Source organism: Sorex araneus, chromosome 6 (assembly GCF_027595985.1).
Source record: "Sorex araneus isolate mSorAra2 chromosome 6, mSorAra2.pri, whole genome shotgun sequence".
Taxonomy (NCBI): Eukaryota; Metazoa; Chordata; class Mammalia; order Eulipotyphla; family Soricidae; genus Sorex; species Sorex araneus.
In genome coordinates this window covers 112,165,079-112,184,559 of record NC_073307.1, presented here as the reverse complement: position 1 = coordinate 112,184,559, position 19,481 = coordinate 112,165,079, and the positions used below count along the sequence as shown (strand labels likewise).

Below are 19,481 nucleotides of genomic sequence, written 5' to 3'. Positions count from 1 at the left end.
GCTCTCTCTAAACAGAGTTCAGGACAGTCCTGTGAATTCAAGGCAGTTTTGCCACCCTTCGTGACAGATGACCTGCCACATACAGGCCTCCAGCCTGACAAGCCAGACCCACTTGAAGAAGCCACATCTGTCTCCATGTGTGGGGCTCATGTTTGGCCACATTAGTTCTGGGCAGCATCCCAGGGCCGAGGAACAGGGTGGCAGGCCCTCTCACCTGGGCTCACCTTCCTATGCAGACCCTGCAGGGCACGTAATTGACCTGGTGAATGACCAGCTGCCGGATATCAGCATCTCAGAGGAAGACAAGAAGAAAAACCTGGCGCTGCTAGAAGAAGCCAAGTCAGTGAGTGAGCGCTTCCTGACAAGGCGCGGGAGGAAGTCCCGGAGCAGCCCTGGAGACTCCCCCTCAGGTAGGATGGGTAGGACTGCGTGTGTGTGTGTGTGTGTGTGTGTGTGTGTGTGTGTGTGTGTGTGTGAAGGGGGTGTCTTGAGCCCCTCTTGGGTGCAGTGGAGGTGGGGAGGGAGACGCGTCAGTGGAAGTGGCAGTCCTGCTTGTGAGGGGGTTCTTTTAAGTGGCCAGCCCCTAAGTCTCTGGATCCCAGAAAGGCTGGGCCTTGTGGATGGAAATCCTGCGAGGGGCAAGGCTTCCTGTTCAGAAACTCTAAAATACAGACCCAACGCCAGGCCAGAAAACTCTCCATGGGGGAGAAGGTGACCAAGGAATGTCAGCTCATATCACAGCCATGAACTAGATCTTCCCCTCCTGGAGTCTGCTATGGAAAGAAGTCTTCTGTGAGGATCTTGCATATAGATTCCAAGGTCACGTGCATGGAAAGAATGTGTGGCATCTGTGCCTTCCCCAGAGGCCTGGCCTCTTCTGTGAAGTCCAGAGAAGCAGGCACTGAACGTTCCTACCTCACCTCCCACTATAGTGTGAAAAGGGCCCGAGGTGCTGAGAGGAAGGAAAGGTGGTCTTTGGAATCTTCTGGGTCTGAAAATAAAATTTTTTTGAGGCGGGGGCATGGGCCACACTCAGTAGTGCTTCAGGGCTGCTCTTAGCTGTGTAATCCTTCCTGGCAATGCTCAAGGAACCATATACAATGCTAGGGATAAGACTGGGGTTGACCACATTGAAAGCAAGCACTTTACTGGCTAAAATCTCTTTCTAGCCCCTTAAAGATTGTTTTTTTCTTAAAAAGCAGTTGTTTTTTTAAGGCCCTGAAAATCTCTGACCATATGCTTATGATTTACTCTTTCTTTTTCCTAAGCAAAAAGTTGGGGTTGGTATTAGATAAGTCTAATACCACCTCCTAAGTACTTAGGAGGTGGTACATGTTCGTGTGTATGTGTGTGTGTGTGTGTGTGTGTGTGTGTGTGTGTGTGTGTGTGTGTGTGACAGAGAGAGAATTTAAAATCAAGACTATGTTGGCAAGTTACTTGCCAAGGAATAATGCAGATGTTTTTTCTAAAAGGTGCTTTGGGGTCAAAACAGGCAGGCTGAAAAATATTCTCTAGTTCTCACTCCCCTGAGATTTCAGTGTCCTCATTCGAGCTGGCACCAGACCGGAAGTGTGACAGGAGTTTCATATAACCACCTACACTTAGCCCCTGACTGCATCGCCAGGGTAAGGATGGCCTGAAAAGGGGTCTTTGGTAAGGTGGTCAGTTTGTGTCTGTCTTCACAGCTGTCTCCCCAAACCTCAGCCCCGGAGGTTCTCCTGTGTCCTCTCGGAGCAACTCACTCACCATTCCTGCACCGCCTGGTGAGGCTCAAACCCATGAAAACTTCCTGCCCTGGCTTCTCCCCTTGGGTGGCCCAAAGAGGACCCCACCCAGTCTTCCCTGCCCCCGCCCCCGGGACCTTCAGGCTTTCCAGTCTGGACGTTGTTTGACCTCCTTCCCTCAGGCTGTCATTTAGAATTAGGAGCTCCTGGGGGAATTGGGTTGATCTGAGGAAGCAGGCAAAGTTAGGGGCTGTATGGTTGGGGTTCTCTTAACTGAGAGAAGCCCTGGAGAGATGTCACTACAGAACTCCTTTGGAAAGGTCTCTGCTGCAACCACTCTTTGCTGGAGGGAGTTTCTTCTTCATTTGTCTGGGTCCAGGGCCACACTTAGAGAAACAGGGCAGGATGCTTGGGAGAGCAGCAGAGCTGGAGGGCAAGGTCAGGCTGGGGTCACTCAGCCTCCATTCCAGTATTCTACTGCCCTGTCCTGGCTGTGTGCTTTGGATTTCCCTCTGCCTCAGCTTTCTCCCGTGCATTCTGTGAGGATGAAATGAGAGCTCCCCCTGCAGACTCTGGGATATGAAAGAGGATGGCATGTCTGGCCCCCAAGCCCAAGGGAGTTAAGAGTGGATGTTCCGGGGAGGTGGGCGAATTTTGGTCAAAGACTAGACAAGGGGTTTGGGGGCAGGACCTTACTCATAAGTGTCTGGACCATTCCAGGTCTGGACGCATGCTCACAATCCCCACTCCCTGGAGCCCAGCCACAGGTAACACAACCTTGTTTGGGGGATCTATGCCAAAAGGTTTCTTCTCTTATTCTGTAGTATCCAAGAGAGCCTGGTTTTCTGATGGGAGTGGAGGTGCTGGGTGGGGGAGAGATCGCTGTGGAGAGGGCCTTTTTGCAGATACTGAAGAGGAGAGATGATCCTTGCTGACTGACCTGGTTTTCTTTCTCTCACAGAAGGGAAATGAGGCCGAAGTTTCTTCACCTTACCTGGGCGAGCCTGTGAGTTTGAGTTCTTCTCTACTGAGGAGATTAAAGTATCTGCAACATAATCTCCCAGAAGCCAAGGCTAAGCCCTGGGCAGTTGTGTGTTGGCGTGTGTGTTGTTGTGTGTATGAGTGAGCCTGGAGAAATGAAGAGTTCTTCTGCCCTCTTGTGACTGCACATCTGCAATTGAGGTGGAGGGGGTGAGGGGCAGGATTGGGGGGTGGTTCTTCCTCTGGCCCTACACCAATGATGGGTAAGCTGGCTAGAGACTAGCAGAAGGCCAGGATCAGGATCAGTCAGGTAAGATCATCCTTCTTGTCAGAGTTGGTTGGGGTTTAAACACGGCTTTAACCCTGATTGGGATTATTTATAGCAGAGCCCAAAAACCTTGTCTTTACTGACAGCAATAAAGGGCCACCTATATGCTCAGAATTATATGCTTATGGTGGCATAGAGCACAATATCCTCTAGAATTAGATTGGGATAGAGTCCTGAGAATAGTGTCAGCATATACAAGCAACTCACACAACTATCCCAAAACAAGCTCACCTGCTTCTCACAAAACTGTCCCCAGATCTCTTACTCATTGATTCTTTATTCAGTTGAAGGGAACTTCATAGAGTCTAAGCTCTACTTATCACATGAATCATCTCACCTATTGATTTTCAAAAGCATCTTAGAAATTTACATAGAAGAGTAACTTTATAAGGACACAGAATAGTTCCCCTCTCTCATTCCCCTTGCTGTTATTGCTGTAGTTGGGTTTACCAGATGACCCACACTCTTGGCTGTGGGGTTTATGCACTTTGGTTGCAGTACAAGGATCACATACTTTATTGCTGCACCAGAAATCACATAACAGTGCTGCCAGCATTTCACTTAGCATGTGGGATGGTGCTGGGGAATAAAACTCATAGCCTTATACCTTTAAGTCAGGTGCTCTGTCCCTAAACTGATCCCTTATTCCTTGATTCTTAAAATTTTTTGTTTGTTTGGGAGCCACAGCTGGCAGTGCTCAGGGCTTACTCCTGGCTCTGTCTTTATGGATAACTCCAGGTGATGCTCAGAGGACCACATGGGGCCTAGGGGGTTGGTTGTGAGCAAGGCAAGTGTCCTACCTCCTATACTATTTCCCAGTTCTTGCTTCTTAACTATTAGGTCATGGAATTATCTCAAAAATAGTAGAAAGCTGTGGGTTCTCTTTCCAGAAAAACTCACACTCACACACACACACAAAAACACACCTGTGCACATGCACATACACACTCTGATTTATATATAATTTCAGAGGGCTTAAACCAATGGGAAATCTGAATCACTAGATCCAGAAATAGAATCTGGTACAGCTGAGCTGAGGTCAAAATTTGTGACTGATCCCAAGCTGCTTTCTATTCTACTGTCCTCCATGGCTACAGGGACTTGGAAAGTTCTTAGCAAGTTTTGAGTGGCAGGTTATATTGTCTCATCTGTTTTAGACATCTTAGGCTTGTCTGTGGGTCTATCTTACTATGGAGAAGGCTTGCATATTCACTTAGCTTCCCTTCAACACACACATGCACAGGTGCACACACACCACCCATTGGGCGGAGTAGGAGGGGTCAGAGGCCCCTCAGTTCCACTGCTCCCCCTATCTCCTTCCAAGCCTGCCTCTGAACTTCCAGTTCAACCTTGTCTCTTTCAGCCTGTTCCCAAAGGGCTAGCTGACCGGAAGCAGAATGACCAGAGGAAAGTGTCTCAAGGCAGGTTGACTCCTCGGTCTCCCACCGTTGAGAAGTCCAAAGACATTGCAATAGACCAAAAGGAAAACTTTGATCCCCTCCAGCACCCGGAGGCCACTGCCAGAAGCCCTATTCCAGGCACAGGCAGTGGGAAAATGGCCCTGAACAGCCCCAGCCCTGGGCCTGTGGAGGGTGAGCCTGGAAAGTTGCTCCCGAAGACAGCCAGGGAGGGCAACCCTCTGCCCAGGAGCCCTGCCCAGAGCTCTGGAGGGGCAGCTCTCCCGGCCCCCCAGGGAAAAGGCACAGCCGGAGAGCCAACAGGATCTAAAGCGAACTCTAAATCTGAGCTGCGGCCTCCTGGATCCAGGCCCCCCTTGCAGCGGGGAGTGTCCTGGGACAGTGGCCCCGAAGAGTCTGGCCCTCGTGTACAGAAAGTGCTTGCCAAGCTCCCCATGGGAGAGGAAGAGAAACGTTTTGCAGGCAAAGCCGGCAGCAAACTGGCCAAGACACCTGGACTCAAAGACTTACAGATCCAAGTGCAGCCTGTGAGGATGCAGAAGCTGACCAAGCTCCGTGAGGTGGGTGTCTGGTGTTGGCTGTGCAAGGTGTGTGTTCAAGCCCTCCCCCACTCGCCCCGAGCCTCCACCATCACCCATGTCTGGGCTGAGCTGGGGCCAGGAGTAGGACGGCTCTGGGCTGGATTAGGCTCCAACCTTCCCACCCAGAGACCAGGCTCCCAGGGCCACGTCATCATAAACTCCAGTGTCAGTGTTTTGCGCTCCTTTAGAGAGGTCAGTCTGTGGAATAGCTTTCACTCAAAGGCACATTTCAAGGCCAAGCCATGGCTACACAGGGCTGTTTGGGCCCTCCTGGGCTGTTTTTCCGCTTTTGTCTCAGCTAGTGGCTCATAAACAGGAAATCCTTGATAGAGTGGATGCCAAGCCCAGGACAGGGCAGGAAAGATGGAATCACTTTTCGCTTCCTGATGCTTCCCAACTTTCCTTGCTGGTGGCTATTAACAGGGATTTCAGATCTATCCTAGAGTAAAAGGTGCCAGTAGGGACTGCACCCCGCTGTGGTGGAATTCTTTTGAGGTTTCACTCTGTCGCCAACTTTCACTGGCTATCAAGCCCAGCACAGGGGTATCCAGAGAGCTGCCTCCCTCTTCTGCCCTCTTCAGAGGATATTAGAGGGATATCCAAAGATCGAGGAGCGTGCCGTGTGGAGAAGGAGAGAAGGGGTTCACAGGACAAAGAAAGAATCTCCTCAGCCCCCTCCTTTCCAGGGGCACACAGAGCACAGGCCATGGGAATTAAGAATCCTCAGGGTGAAGCCTGGCACCCCCACAGCTGTGGCTTGGAACAGGGAGAGAAGAAAGACACTTGATAGCCATCAGGCACAAGCAAGGTGGGTTCTGTGCCCTCAGAGACCTTCTCCAAGACCACTCACTCTGTTATTTTGGGCACTTCCTGGAGGCTGCATGAGAGGATCCACAGAGTCCAGGGCCTGACTGGTGACGTTATATTGTGCACAGGCAGCTATACCAGTAAGGAAGGTCCCACTCTCCCAGAAGACTTGCCCAGACCTGGCAGGGTTGCCCCTTCGGGATTTAATGCCAGTCTCTGGGGAAGACAGGACTGGCAGCCAAGAATTTGGCTTCATGGGTCCCACACCCCTGCGGGTTTCTCTCTGCATGAGGACAGTCACACAGAGCCCCTAGGCTTCCTCTAGAGCCGAGCTGCCTCACTCCAGCAGAGTGCTGGAACAGATGGGCTCTGAGCTGCAGACTGGCTAAGGAACCAGGTGTTGAGACTGGTCTTGACATGCATTTGAATCGGAGCACCCTCTGCTGGCACTTTCCTTTCGCTTCTGCCACTGCCCAAGACACGGGCAATGAGGAGCAGAATAGACACTTCTAGGTGCTCTTATGCTCTCATCCTGAGGCCCTAGGAGAGGTACAGGGGCTGGCTACATGCCAGCCTGGGGACTGCAGGGCTAGGAGGGTGGTGGCTGGGCTGAGCGTGGCAGTTCTCAGGACTTCCTTATCAATCAGAATAGCCTGGCAGGATGCTCCAGCCAGCTCCCAGCATGGCCATGAGACCATCTCTAGCAGTAATCCCACCCACCGTGGGGACCCTCTATTCCCAGAGATCAAGGTTGAGTTGACCCTTAAGGAAATCCCTTAGGGGAAGGTGATTTTGAGGATGCCACTACAACATGGAGTAGAAGCTTCTGTCTTTTAACATTTACTTATCATTATTTTACAACATAGAATGTAGAGGGTGTAGCTTAATACCTATGTGTATAGGATTCACCACTCCCACCACTCACGTTCCAGGGGCAACCCCCCAACTCCATGTCCCATGCCTTCAACTCTCTGCCTTTTCCTTGTAGCATTCATCATAATTTTTATAAGTCTAGTAGTTATTTTGGGGTCTCAATAGTTTGTTTGCTTTTATCCTATCTATTCCATGTGAGTGAAACCACTCAGTACTACTTTTCACCTGTCAGGGACAGTTCTTAACCCTAGGAATGTGGCTCAGGTTTTAAGCCCCTTTCTTGGCATCTTCTTGGTGCCCCTCAGCTGTCAATGGGTTATTTCTAGTTTTGAGCCCCCCGTGTCTCGACCTAGGTCTGGTGGGTCATGGAACCAGAGAACCAAGAGACCTGGCCTGCTGGCTCTCCCCATCTGAAATGTCTTTTTCTTTTCCAATCAAGGAGCACATCCTGATGAGAAATCAGAACTTAGTGGGACTCAAGCTTCCGGAACTTAGCGAAGCAGCTGAGCAGGAGAAAGGTAGGTGGGGTGGGGCTGAGGAGCCCCTCAGGTGTGGGATTCGTCTGGGCCAGATCAAAGAAGTGAATGTGTCAACTCTGGCCCTGGTTGACCGGGTAGGGCCCCTGGTTGACCAGGTAGGACCAAACACATTAAGGTTAAGGGCCTGCAAGTGGATGGAAGAGTCATTTCTTTCCTGCCACCTGGAGAACCTCTCCATGGTGCACTTCCAGTCAGTCCCCTTTTCTGAACCTGCCCCCTTTCCTGAGGCCTCCCAGACTTAGTGGGTCTAGATGGGTGACCCAGCCTTGAACTTCTGACACTTCCGTTTCCCTCTTACACCCAGGAAGCCACCCAAATAGAACAGTTCCTCTTTTCAAGCTCCACAGTTCCAATCTGCTGTTGCCACAAAGTGCAGCCCCTGGCTCTTTCCTCCCAGTGCCTGCCTGTTTCCACCCACACCCCTGGCCATGCTTGTCCTCTGCAATCAAGACTCTTGCGCCACACTTTCCCCACCTCCCTCCCTTGGCTCTTCTCTCCCAAGGTGCCACATGGGTGTCTCACCCTCTGAGTCTGAGGAAGGCAGCCATGTTCCATTCTGAAGACCCCCTACAGCCTTCTGTGGGCCTCACACTTGTCGGTGTGTGAAGCTCCCAACGTGAACTGGAGCTGTAAGGCCTGACTGAGGAGCCGGGGATGTCACTTAGCAGTGGGGAGTCTGTCTTGCATGTGTGAGGTCCTGAATTCTATCCCCGGCACCAAACACACAAAATAGTAGTTGTACTACTACTAGTAGTAATAAAACCAGAATCCAGCGACTTGGCGACTCTGTGCCTGACCAACCCCAGCTTCCTTAGTAAAATGGAGTTCATGATAGTACCTCCTCACAGGGTGTTGGGGAGATTAATTAGGTCGTATTCCTATACTTACATTCTTTTAATTTCACTGTTTCTTACTTTTTTCTTTTGGGATTGTAATATATGATATATATAATAATGTAATATTTACTGTGTTGACTTTTTTTTGTGGCATTTTGGGTCCACCCAGTGATACTCAGGGGTCACTCCCAGCTCTGCACCCGGGAGTTACTTCTGGCGGTGCTCAGAGGACCATATGGGATGCTGGGGATTGAACCCAGGTTGGCTGCGTGCAAGGCAAACGTCCTCTCCACTGTGCTATCAGTCTGACCACTGTGTTGACCATTTTTGCTTGTTTGGGGGAGGGCAGTACCCAACTGTGCTCAGGGGTCACTCTGGGTGGTGCTCTGCAGACAAAGTGGTTCAGGACTCCTGCATGCAAAAGTATGTACTCTGGCCCTTTGAACCTTCTCACTGGACTGCATGTGTTAACCGTTTTTAAGAGTAGAGTTCAGTGGCAGTGAGCAAATTCACAGCATAGTATGACAATCATCTCTAGAAATTGCTCCTCATTCCAAACTGAAACTCTTTGAGTATATAAACAAAACCCCACCCATTATCTCTCCCAGCAACCAGTTCTACATTTTTGATTTCTATAAACTTGGATTTTTTAAAAGTTTTTGGGCCACACCCAGTGGTGCTCAGGGCTTACTCCTGGCTCTGTGCTCAGGGATTACTCTTGGTGGGGTTCAGGGAACCATATAAGGTGCCAGGGATTGGGCCCGGCTCAGCCACATCCTAGGCAAACATCCTACGTGCTGTACTATTGCTCTGACCCCATACCTTGGCTCTTCTATTTCCCTCATAGCAGAGGCATCAGGCTGGGGGTGTGGCTCAGAGGTGAAACACATGCCTTGCATGTTTGACAACCAATCAGTCTCCTGTGCTGAAAAAAAAAAGTGTGTGTGGAGTGGGAGGAATCACACAATATTTTTGTGTCTGACTTAACTAACTTAGCAAAATGTTATCAATGATATTGTGTTAGTCTCCTCTTTTTAGTCTAATAAGACTAAATAAGTTCTCTTCAGCATATCCACAATAGAAATCATTCTGTACCTCCAATTTACTCTAATCTTCAACATGTGAGAGGAAAGAATTTTTTATTTTGTTTTTGGTCCACACCCAGTGATGCTTAGGGCTTACTCCTGGTTCTGTGCTCAGGGATCACTCCTGGACAACTTGTGAGACCATATGGGATGCACTGGCAGAACTCCGGTCTGCCATGTGCAAGGCAAGTGCTTCACCTGCTGCACTATTTCTCCAGTCCCAAGGCAACACTTGCTTAAAAAAACTTTATTTAAACACCAATGTTTATTTAAACACAAACAACAAAGTTGTTCATAATATTGCTGTTTCAGGCATTCAGTGTCCCAACATCAATCCCTCCACCATTATCTTCAGTTTTCTACCCTAAGCTTGCCCCCTCAGCTGGTACAAAATAATTTATTTTATATTGCTTGTGACAACAAAATGACTAATGGAATTATTGAAAAATACTTCAGTAAGAAATTTGTGAAAATTATTATATCTCACAATAGGTCATTAAAATCATTGTCTAAGGGTTTATTAAGCTGTTGGTTGCTAGTTGAGCCTGTTGTGATACTGATTTTTTCTTATTGAGCGTAGTTGGCTTCTAAGATGCTTTCCCATCAAATTTGGTGTGATCCTACTGTGCTATCAATATTGTGGAATTTGTACATGTTTTGTAGCCACATAAGCAGTCTTATACTATAGGAACTCCAGAATCTGTAGAACTGGACCAATAAGTTTCAATGTCTTGGTTTACCTTTCATCTCTTCTGAGATTAGTCATGAAGCAGTGAAGTTGGGCCATTGCAAGGTGGAGGCTATGGGGTGTGGATGTGGCTTTCAGGGTTTTGGCAGGACAGGGACTTGGCCAAACTTCCAGAAGGCTTCCCAGTGGTTTTAGTCTGAAGACAGGTGTACCTGTGAATTTTGGTGGCTTGACTTGCATCTCTTCTTGAGTAGTCATAACACTGGGCCATTGTTTATGTGGTGTTGGCTGTGGGAAGTGGGTGTAATTCAAGATTCTTGTTCTTGATTTACAGTTGAGTATCAGAAGCCTAAAGTTCTCCTCATCTCAATTTTTTTTTATTTTTACTCTCTGAAGCCATTTTGAAAAAATTTTTCAGCTGTACTGCATTTTAAGCAAACTCATTCATAGTAGGTCAGTATTTGGGGGAGAGGTAGGTTGTGACTGCTTGGTTAAAGGTGTGGGAAGATTTGAATCTGCATCTCCACCTTTCCACTGGGTCTTGAGATACCTCAGAGAACCTGGACTTCACAGAGAATTGTAGGAAAATTCTGCCTCTCTAAGGACCAAGTCTCAGCCCAGAGCCATCTGCTTAAGGACTCAGTATCCTTAAGCATGTCCAGAGTATCACCAATCCCTTCAGATGTCCTAGTTCTGGAAAATAGCACTGGCACCAACCAAGAAAATATTAACAAGGAGATTCTTTTTTTTTAAATTTAATAGTTTATTTTTAATTAGTGAGTCAACGTGAGGGTAAAGTTACAGATTTATACATTTTTGTGCTCATGTTTCTCCCTTACAAAGTTTGATAACCCATCCCTTCACCAGTGCCCATTCTCTACCAAAAGTAAACCCAACACCCCTCCCCCCCTCCCCAGTCCTGTCTCCCCCCACCCCACACTGCCACTATGGCAGGGTATTCCCTTTTGTTCTCTCTTTCTGATTAGGTGTTGTGGTTTGCAATAAAGGTGTTGAGTGGCCATTGTGTTCAGTCTCTAGTCTATATTGGGCCTGCATCATCTTTCCCCCACATGACCTCCAACCACATTTTACTTGGTGTTCCCTTCTCTGAGTTGCCCAGAATGAGAGACCAGCCTCCAAGCCATGGAGACAACCTCCTGGTACTTATTTCTACTATTCTTAACAAGGAGATTCTAAAAGTAAAGATTTCAACAACTGGGGGTGGGGAGTGGAGAAAACACCCAAAAGGGACTGGTAAGCTGTGCAGTGCCAGGAGTCAACCCTGGGCAAACCATGCACTCTGTGCCTTGAGCCATCTCCTGGGTTCTCAGAAAAATGTAAAAGTATTTTTGTTTTCATGCCATTGGAAGGTATATATTTCTTTACTTTAAAAAGTAACTTGTCTTCCATAGAGGAAGGGGGAGGGTTGAGATGGGGGGGGGTTATGGTGGAAAATGTGCACTGATGGAGGGATGGGTGTTCGATCATTGTATGACTGAAACTCAAGAATGAAAAAATATATAACTTATCTCACAGTGAGTCAATAAAAATGAAAAAGAATTTGGGCTGAAAAGGATCTAGAGAGCTTATTTTTCCTAATTTCTCCTAATATAATTATGACAATTAAAAAATACCTGCTTATATTTTCAGGTATCCAAGAAGTCTAGATATCTAAAATAGTCATGGATCCAGCTTTTGTGAAGATTAAAGCTCTTAGAAATTTGGTATTTCTTTTTAAATTAAAAAAAATAAACAACTGGGGCCAGAGTGATAGTACAGAGGGTAGGGTGTTTTCCTTGCAAGCGTCCAGCCCAGGTTCAATCCCCGGCATCCCATATGGTCTTCTGAGCACCATTAGAAGTAACTCCTGAGTGCAGAGCCAGGAGGAATCCCTGAGCACCGCCAGGTCTGATCCCAAAAAAGCAAAATAAATAAAAAATAAAGCAAATGCATTAAAAAAATAGACAACTAATACAAAATCAGTTTCACCAGTTCTCCTGACATAAGATAGTCCTGTCAGGAGAGAAGAAGCACTATTACTGATTACAAGACAAAATCTTTATAAAAACATGTGACTAGAAAATGATTTGTAAAGTTCCTCCCAGGTCTAAGATGAAAGACCATTCAATCTAAGGTCTTATTGGCTTCAAAGTAAATTCTTCTCCATTATCCTCTAAAGAATCCTAGAAATTTAGACTAAAAGACCCAGAGGTCATCCAACATAACACACTCTCTATAGGTGAAGAAGTTCAAAATGTTCAAAAATGGGACTTAAGCTAATGAATACCTTAACTCACAATATTCCTTACCCAAATACTGTGCATCTTACTGACTTTACACATTTCTTAACTAAATCTTTCTCTTTATCTTTCATATGTCATTAATTGTGACTGAAACATCTCTTTTTAAAAAAGTAGATTTGTATACCCAAACCTCCTCTTTAAGGTAAGCCTTGCTGCTGATTGCTGGCCAAAAAAATATATTAAAATTTAATTTCAATGCTGTAGGATATACAGGTATAATCACTTAGTTTGAGAAAGAGAGAATTTTCACATTTCTCATACTATTAAAAGACTTTTCTTTTGTTGTTACTTAGAATTCAATCAATTTATATTTCCTGAACTATTTCAAAACATATTAGTAATGGCTAGAATCTTAGTATTTGTGAACAATATTATATAGCGGCTGTACATTAGAAAGGCATGAGTTCAGTAGAAACTGGAAATCAATGCTACAAATAGTTTACTAAATCTTATTTTAGTAATCTTTGTAAGATCTTGCATTTAAGGCTTAGATGAACACATTGGTCCTACTTTATTAATAAAAAAAGTAAGTGAACTAGAAACATTTCCAAATAACATTATCAAAACATCTCTTTTTCCAGTCCAGGATAAAAAATATATGTATTTGTGTGATCACTTCATTATTATGTCCAGAATAATTTTATTTATTTTAGTATATAAACTCATATCTGTGTGTATGTATAATGATACAATATATTGATTTTTACTTCCTGATAAAAATTAAGGGGCTGGAGCGATAGCACAGCAGGTAGGGCATTTGCCTTGTACATGGCCAATGCAGGTTCAATTCCTCTGTTCCTCTTGGAGAGCCTGGCAAGCTACTGAGAGTATCCCACCTGCATGGCAGAGCCTGGCTAGCTACCTGTGGCGTATTCAATATGCCAAAAACAGTACCAACAAGTCTCACAATGGAGATGTTACTGGTGCTCACTCGAGCAAATTGATGAACAATGGGACTACAGTGCTACAGATGAAAGTTAAATTTTTTCAAACAGCAAACAAACAAACAAACAAACAAACAAACCCAGCCAACTTACTGGGGTTGGAGAGGATACAGTGCACAGGGCTCTTGCCTTACATTCAGGTGACCCAGTTTCGACCCCCAGCATCCTATATGGTCCCCTCAGCAACAAATAAGAGTGATTCCTGAATGCAAAGCCAGGAGTAATCCCTAAGCATCATTGAGTATGTGCCTCCCCCAACAAAACAAAACTAATAGTAATAATTATAATGTATTATACTTCTTCCCTACCCCCATTCAAAGCCCTAGGAAAAGGCTTACCTTAAAATTTCACCCTCAGGGCCAGAGAGGTAGCTCAACAGGCTGAGCACATGTTCAGGGTTGATCCCTGGCATCACATGGTCCTCCAAACATGACCAGGAGTTACCCTTGAGCACCGAATAATTAACTCCTGAGCATCAAAACTACTAAAGTAAAATAAATAAAAATTCACCCACCATTCCTTAAGTTCTAAATAAGTAAGATATAGCCCCTGTATTTGTCCATATTTATCATTATTTCACAATTGGTTTGATTATATAACTATAAATTTCTGTTGTTGTATTTAAACTTCTTGTATAACTAACCCCCCAAAAAGATTAATTTTATACCCATGATTCTTTTTTATTCTGATCAGTATTGCACTCTTTTAACTACTAATGCCCGCTGTGCAGGGGGTTATTTTTCTCTGGCTGTTCTTTTCAGAATTTTATTATAGTCTAGATAAGAAAACGTAGTGCAAAATATTGAAAGGAGAACTGGACAAGAAGTCAGGAGACTTGGGTTCATGTCCCTAGTCCAAACACCTATTAGTAGAATCTTTAAATGTGTCCCTCATCCTCAGTGGGCGTTCATTACCTTGTGGAAAAATGAGCACAGGAGTCTTTTAACTCTAACTTAAGTTTAAATAAGTTTCTCTAAGTAAAATTTATACCATTTATGCAATATTTTTAGTGTGATTACTTTAAGGCTACATATCAGATCCAGAATACTGTTATAATTTTCTATTAGTTTCTGATTATTCAATTTGTAAGCATTTACTTCCATTCAGACATGTGATTTGTTCCTTTGTTAATTAAAGTATTCCTTTCATTTTCTAATAAAATATTTTAGGTTCTTGGCCTGCTTCTTCAAGCCCATGGTCTCCCCTGACCATGTCTCTTCCTATGTCTCTTTCCTTGTTTGCTTTCTTATTCTTTCAAGTTCATGTTCTCTCTTGAACACATGTTTCTTTCCTTCTCCCCCACTCATATATTTATAAGTAAGCAAGTTTTTGTTCAATAAAAAATATTTTCTTCACTAAAAAAATTAAGTCTCTTGTCTAGTCTCTCATATCTTTTATTGAGATATGATCTATGTGCTTTATATTTTTATTTTGTTTTTTTGTGAAGAAAATTTTCATTAGCTTGTTCTATCTGATAATTATTGAGTTAGATGAATACATCTTGATATTGTACATGTTTCTTGCTTAACAAACACTGTTAACAAATGGAATAATTACTATAACGACTAACTAGCATGACTACTTTATTTATTTATTTAAAATATTTTTAATTAATTTAAAAAAATTTCTTGAATAACCATGAGATAGTTCCAAGCTTTCATGTTTGGGTTGCAATCACACAATGATCAAACACCCATCCCTCCACCAGTGCACATTCCCCACTACCAATATCCCCGGTATACCCCCTCTTTCCCACCCTCCCCCTGCCTTCATGGCAGACAATATTCCCCATACTCTCTCTCTACTTTGGGGCATTATAGCTTGCAACACAGACACTGAGAGGTCATCATGTTCGGTCCATTATCTACTTTCAGCATGCATCGCCCATCCTGACTGATTCCTCCAGCCATCATTTTCTTAGTGATCCCTTCTCTATTCCATCTGCCTTATCCCCTCCGCTCATGAAGCAGGCATCCAGCTATAGGGCAATCTTCCTGGCCCTTGTATCTACTGTCCTTGGGTGGCATGACTACTTTAGATGATTGTTATGATTCAGTAGCTGTACTAAGCATTTGACAATATTTCACAAAATGCTCACAACACTGGAACCTGGGTATATCTAACTCCAAAGATGGTACACTGCTTTGTAGAATGTCTTTATTTTTCCAAATTTATACTCTATCCATAATTTAAAGTTGTTTTAATTCAGTATCTGTATTAGTTATGTGTCTTTGTATGGATTTCTATTAGGCATTGCATATGTTTTATTACTTTAGCAACATTTCCTTTGTGATACAATAATGGCAATGAGGAAACTAGTTTTGTTTCTCTAATTAATTTTGTTGTTTGTTTTTCTTTTAAGGATCATGCTACATCTTATTCAATAGATATACTTAAAGTAGTTTTAATATTTATTTAGTTATATGATAAAATATAATTTTATTTTTATAATTTTATTATTATTTTAAGGAAATATTCTCTTCTGAGTTTCAAATTTGTGTTAAATTTAATCCAATTGCTTTGAATAGCTATTGAAAGAATCATGTTTATATCACTTGAATAACTGACAATTCTCCATAAATTGGAGAATTTATGGAATAAAGTTCACTTGGTCATGGTATATTCCTTTTACATGTTCTATCTGTCCACTATCTCTTTGAAATTACCCTGTAAACATCATGTGTCAATTAAGGAAAAATTTAAGTTTCTATGATATAGGGTGCTTAAGTATAATGACCTAGAGAGTGTGTATTTTTTTCATACTCTAGTACCTATCCTAACTTGAGCTGGCAGGTTAACAGGTGGTTCTGCTCCACATGATCATTTGAGAATATTAGGTTATTTGTTGTCATTTTGCCCCTCCCATGTTAACCACCACTGAGACTTTATGCTTATTTATGGTGTAGCCAGAAAATGGGAAAATCTGCACTCTGGTTTGAGAGAAGGAGGAAGAGTGAACACCACAAACATACTTTACTTTTTTTTAATAAGTAAGGTTAGAATTCATACATTTCTTAACTCCCCTAGCATTGGTGATGGCAAAATTATGTTGGGGACACTAGCTCTGACTTGACCATTGGCAACCTCCTCATTGGAGACCCTCATGACTCCCTATCCCCAGGAAAAAGTCTTTGGGGGTCTTATCAGGAACTGGAGATGATGATTCTATATAAAGCTTTTCATAAGTATAGTGAAAGCTTAAGGCTCTTATAGTTTTTGGCTATTCCCTTGAGAGTTGGGGAAGATTTTTATCAGAAAACTCTAGGGTCTTCAGAACTTTGACTCTCCTTTGATTTCTGAACATGAAGAGGCTCTTTTTCCTGTTGCATTTGTTCTCTGCAATGGTCCAACCAGTTCTCTTCACAGGTAACATTTGTAGAATATTTAGGTCTTACCATCTAGGCAGAGGAACCCAGGTGTGTGGGGCCCTGGGGCTGAGATCTCCAAGGCTGCTCGGATCAGGACTGGGCCTCTTCCACCCAGATTCCCCATTTTCCAGTAACTAGGCAGTCACACCCAGAAACTGCGCCTGGCACCAGTAATATCATCAACAGCCAACATCCAGAGACTATAAAACAAAGCTCCTAGAACCTGGCAAGCTACTGAGGGAGAGAAACTGGCAAGCTCCCCATGGCGTATTCATATGCCAAATACACTAACAATGATGGGTCTCATTCCCCTGACCCCGAAGAGCCTGTAATGCGGCACCACTGGGAAGGACAAGTAAAGAGAGGCTGCTAAAATCTCAGGGCTAGGATGAATAGAGATGTTATGGGGCCCACTCGAGCAAATCTATGATCAATGGGATGACAGTGATACAGTGATACAGTGATCATTTAGGTCATTTGAAGTCAAACTACAGGCCAGTTTCAGAACTACATGATAAAAATGGAGAGGTGACAAATATTCAACTTGTCAACAATGAGAAGACTTTAATGAAGACTGAAATTACCGATAGTCTCTTATCCCATCCCTCTGCCTGTACCCCTGACTGTCTCACCCTGCTCAACATGCTTTCTACACATAGCCAGAGAATCTATAAAATGCAAATCTGGGTCAGCACCTTCAGCATCTTTTGCTTTTAGAATGAGCTCTAGGATCTTTAATGACATCTTACTAGGTCCAAGTTGTTAATTCGCCTCACCTCCCCCAGCATCTACTATGAGCATTCTTGCTCTCCTGATGAACCCTCTGTGCCTTCCTTCAGCAATTCAATTCCTTCTATTTTAGGATTGGTATAAGCTGCTCCCTCTACCAGGAATGTTCCTCCTTTCGTCTTTGCCCATTGAACTCCATCCAGTCTTTGGATATCTGTTCAAAGAACACTGCCTTTATAGGGAAGATTTTCCCAGCACCACTTTTCCAGACCCTGCTCCTTTGTAAAACCTAGCACAGTGTGGAATGGAATGTAAGTGTTTGTCTGATTCATCTCTGTCCCTGAGATGGCATGCTCCCAGACAACAGTGGCACATCAGTTTTGTTTAGCTTTATAGTCCTAACTCTAAATTCATTGTGTGGGGCATAGAAAACACTCAATAAAAATCGAATAAGTAAATAATCTCATCTTCACCTTCTAGGAGAGAACACAAGGATAGACAACTAAATACTGCAATACCTAGGTTGAGACATTAGGTATATAAAGTATGTAGAACATGGAAGAAGAAGCAACTAATTGAAAAATAGATTTTGGGTAAAAAATAGATTTCAGAGGAGCAGCTTTGAACTAAGGAAGAGATGAGGATCTCAGGCAGAGAGCTGAATCCAGGGCAAGCACCTTAACTCTTGTACCATTTTCCTGGTTCCCTGATCACTTTCTTTTAAAATCTGAATACTTCTCCAAAACCACCTCTAATCTGCTCTGGCATCCAATATATCTCCCCAAACCCACAAGGAGTGATACCTGAGCATAGAGTTGGGGGCAAGCCCTGAGCATAACTAGATGTGGTTCCAGAACAAAAAATAAATAAAGTGAAACCAAAATCAGCCTCCACTGCCTTCAGAGAGGTGTATTTTGTGGGTTTGTTTATAGCTTATAATTACTCTGCAAGAATACTATGCAATATTTATTTTGTCATGAAGTGCTACTCTCAGTTGAGTGCCTATTACATTGTATAAGAATGATAAGAATCTGATTCCCCTCTACCTCCCATATCACATCTTGCTCCGTTCCCCTTTGCTCATAACTTGCTGGCCTCTCACAAACATTCTAGACTAGTTTAGGCTCTTTTTGTATTTTTTTCTGACTGATATTTCTGATACTTACTCTTCACTTGTATGGTAGTTCATTTCAAATAAATTATCACTTTATGTATTAAAATAATAAAAACACTAAAAAGTATTAAGATGCCATTGAAACTGAATTAAAGGGAAGTGAAACTATAGGACTTGCTGAACTTTGGTAATTGCTTCCTACAAACAAAAGAGTTTAGCTTTTAAAAGTTTAAAATATATATTATGAAATTCATGAAGAGTCACTGAGTTACCTTTTTTTTTCTTTAAACATGACATGTTTCAGATTTAGATGATCCCTACCGACTTTCTGCAAGGAAAGTTGAGATGAGCAGTATTTCTTCCTGCCTTTCTATTTCCTACCTTTCCATCTCCACATACACAAAAAACAAACTGTTCTATTGTCAGGGTTATTAAATTTATGTTCCTTTCTGTAACCATAATTCACCTAATTGCTTAGCCTTAACTCATATATGTGGAAGGATTTACTGCTCATCGCTAGTTCTGTTTATTATTTTAATTTATATCTTGATAAGTTGGATCTCATTACCTAGTTTTTCTAGAAAGACTCAGAAATGCTGTGTTCTATGAGTTTTGGTAGGTTTGAAAATTTTTTCTTTATTCTTAAAGGACTGTTGAGTTATTAACTTGGGCCAATCTTTCCCTCAGAACTTTGTGGATGGTACACTCTGTTTGCAATTATAGATATCTGCCACCAGCTGATGTCTGGCACCCTCAACCATCACCTTGCACTGCAGAAAACTTACTCTAACTGGGGAGCTGGAGAAACATTTTTTTACCCACATTTCTTTTCATAATGTGGTGTGCTATTCCTATCCGAAAGTTAGACTTTTACCTTTACTGGCAAAATGTTTTCTTTTATTATGACCTCAAATATATTCTTTCATCCTTTTGTTTTGGCCATATTTTCGAGGCACCATGATCACTTGATGGTCATCAGTGTCTCGATGCAGGTCAATTATTCTATTTCTAAATATATGAACTTTTCTCCTTTAAAATTCTATATTCCTATTAGCATTCCCTGCCTACCTTCTAATTCAGTCTATATTTGCTTAAATTTTTCATGTTTCCAATATATTGGTTAAATTTACTGGGTTTATTTTTGTTATTATGTTTTAAAGTTT

At 43.3% G+C, this 19,481-nt stretch overlaps 1 protein-coding gene across 4 annotated transcripts in view; it reads left to right on the top strand.

Annotated features, from left to right (window-relative positions):
- The window catches only part of IRAG1 (inositol 1,4,5-triphosphate receptor associated 1), a 141,282-nt gene that overhangs the window by 71,946 nt on the left and 49,855 nt on the right, over nucleotides 1-19,481 (top strand). For all 4 annotated transcript variants that reach the window (XM_055142788.1, XM_055142789.1, XM_055142790.1 and 1 more), the window contains 6 exons: nucleotides 237-410; nucleotides 1,686-1,763; nucleotides 2,445-2,491; nucleotides 2,686-2,730; nucleotides 4,397-5,011; nucleotides 7,152-7,230. In XM_055142788.1, the coding sequence (XP_054998763.1) occupies nucleotides 237-410; nucleotides 1,686-1,763; nucleotides 2,445-2,491; nucleotides 2,686-2,730; nucleotides 4,397-5,011; nucleotides 7,152-7,230 (1,038 nt within the window). The remainder of the gene's footprint in view (nucleotides 1-236; nucleotides 411-1,685; nucleotides 1,764-2,444; nucleotides 2,492-2,685; nucleotides 2,731-4,396; nucleotides 5,012-7,151; nucleotides 7,231-19,481) is intronic.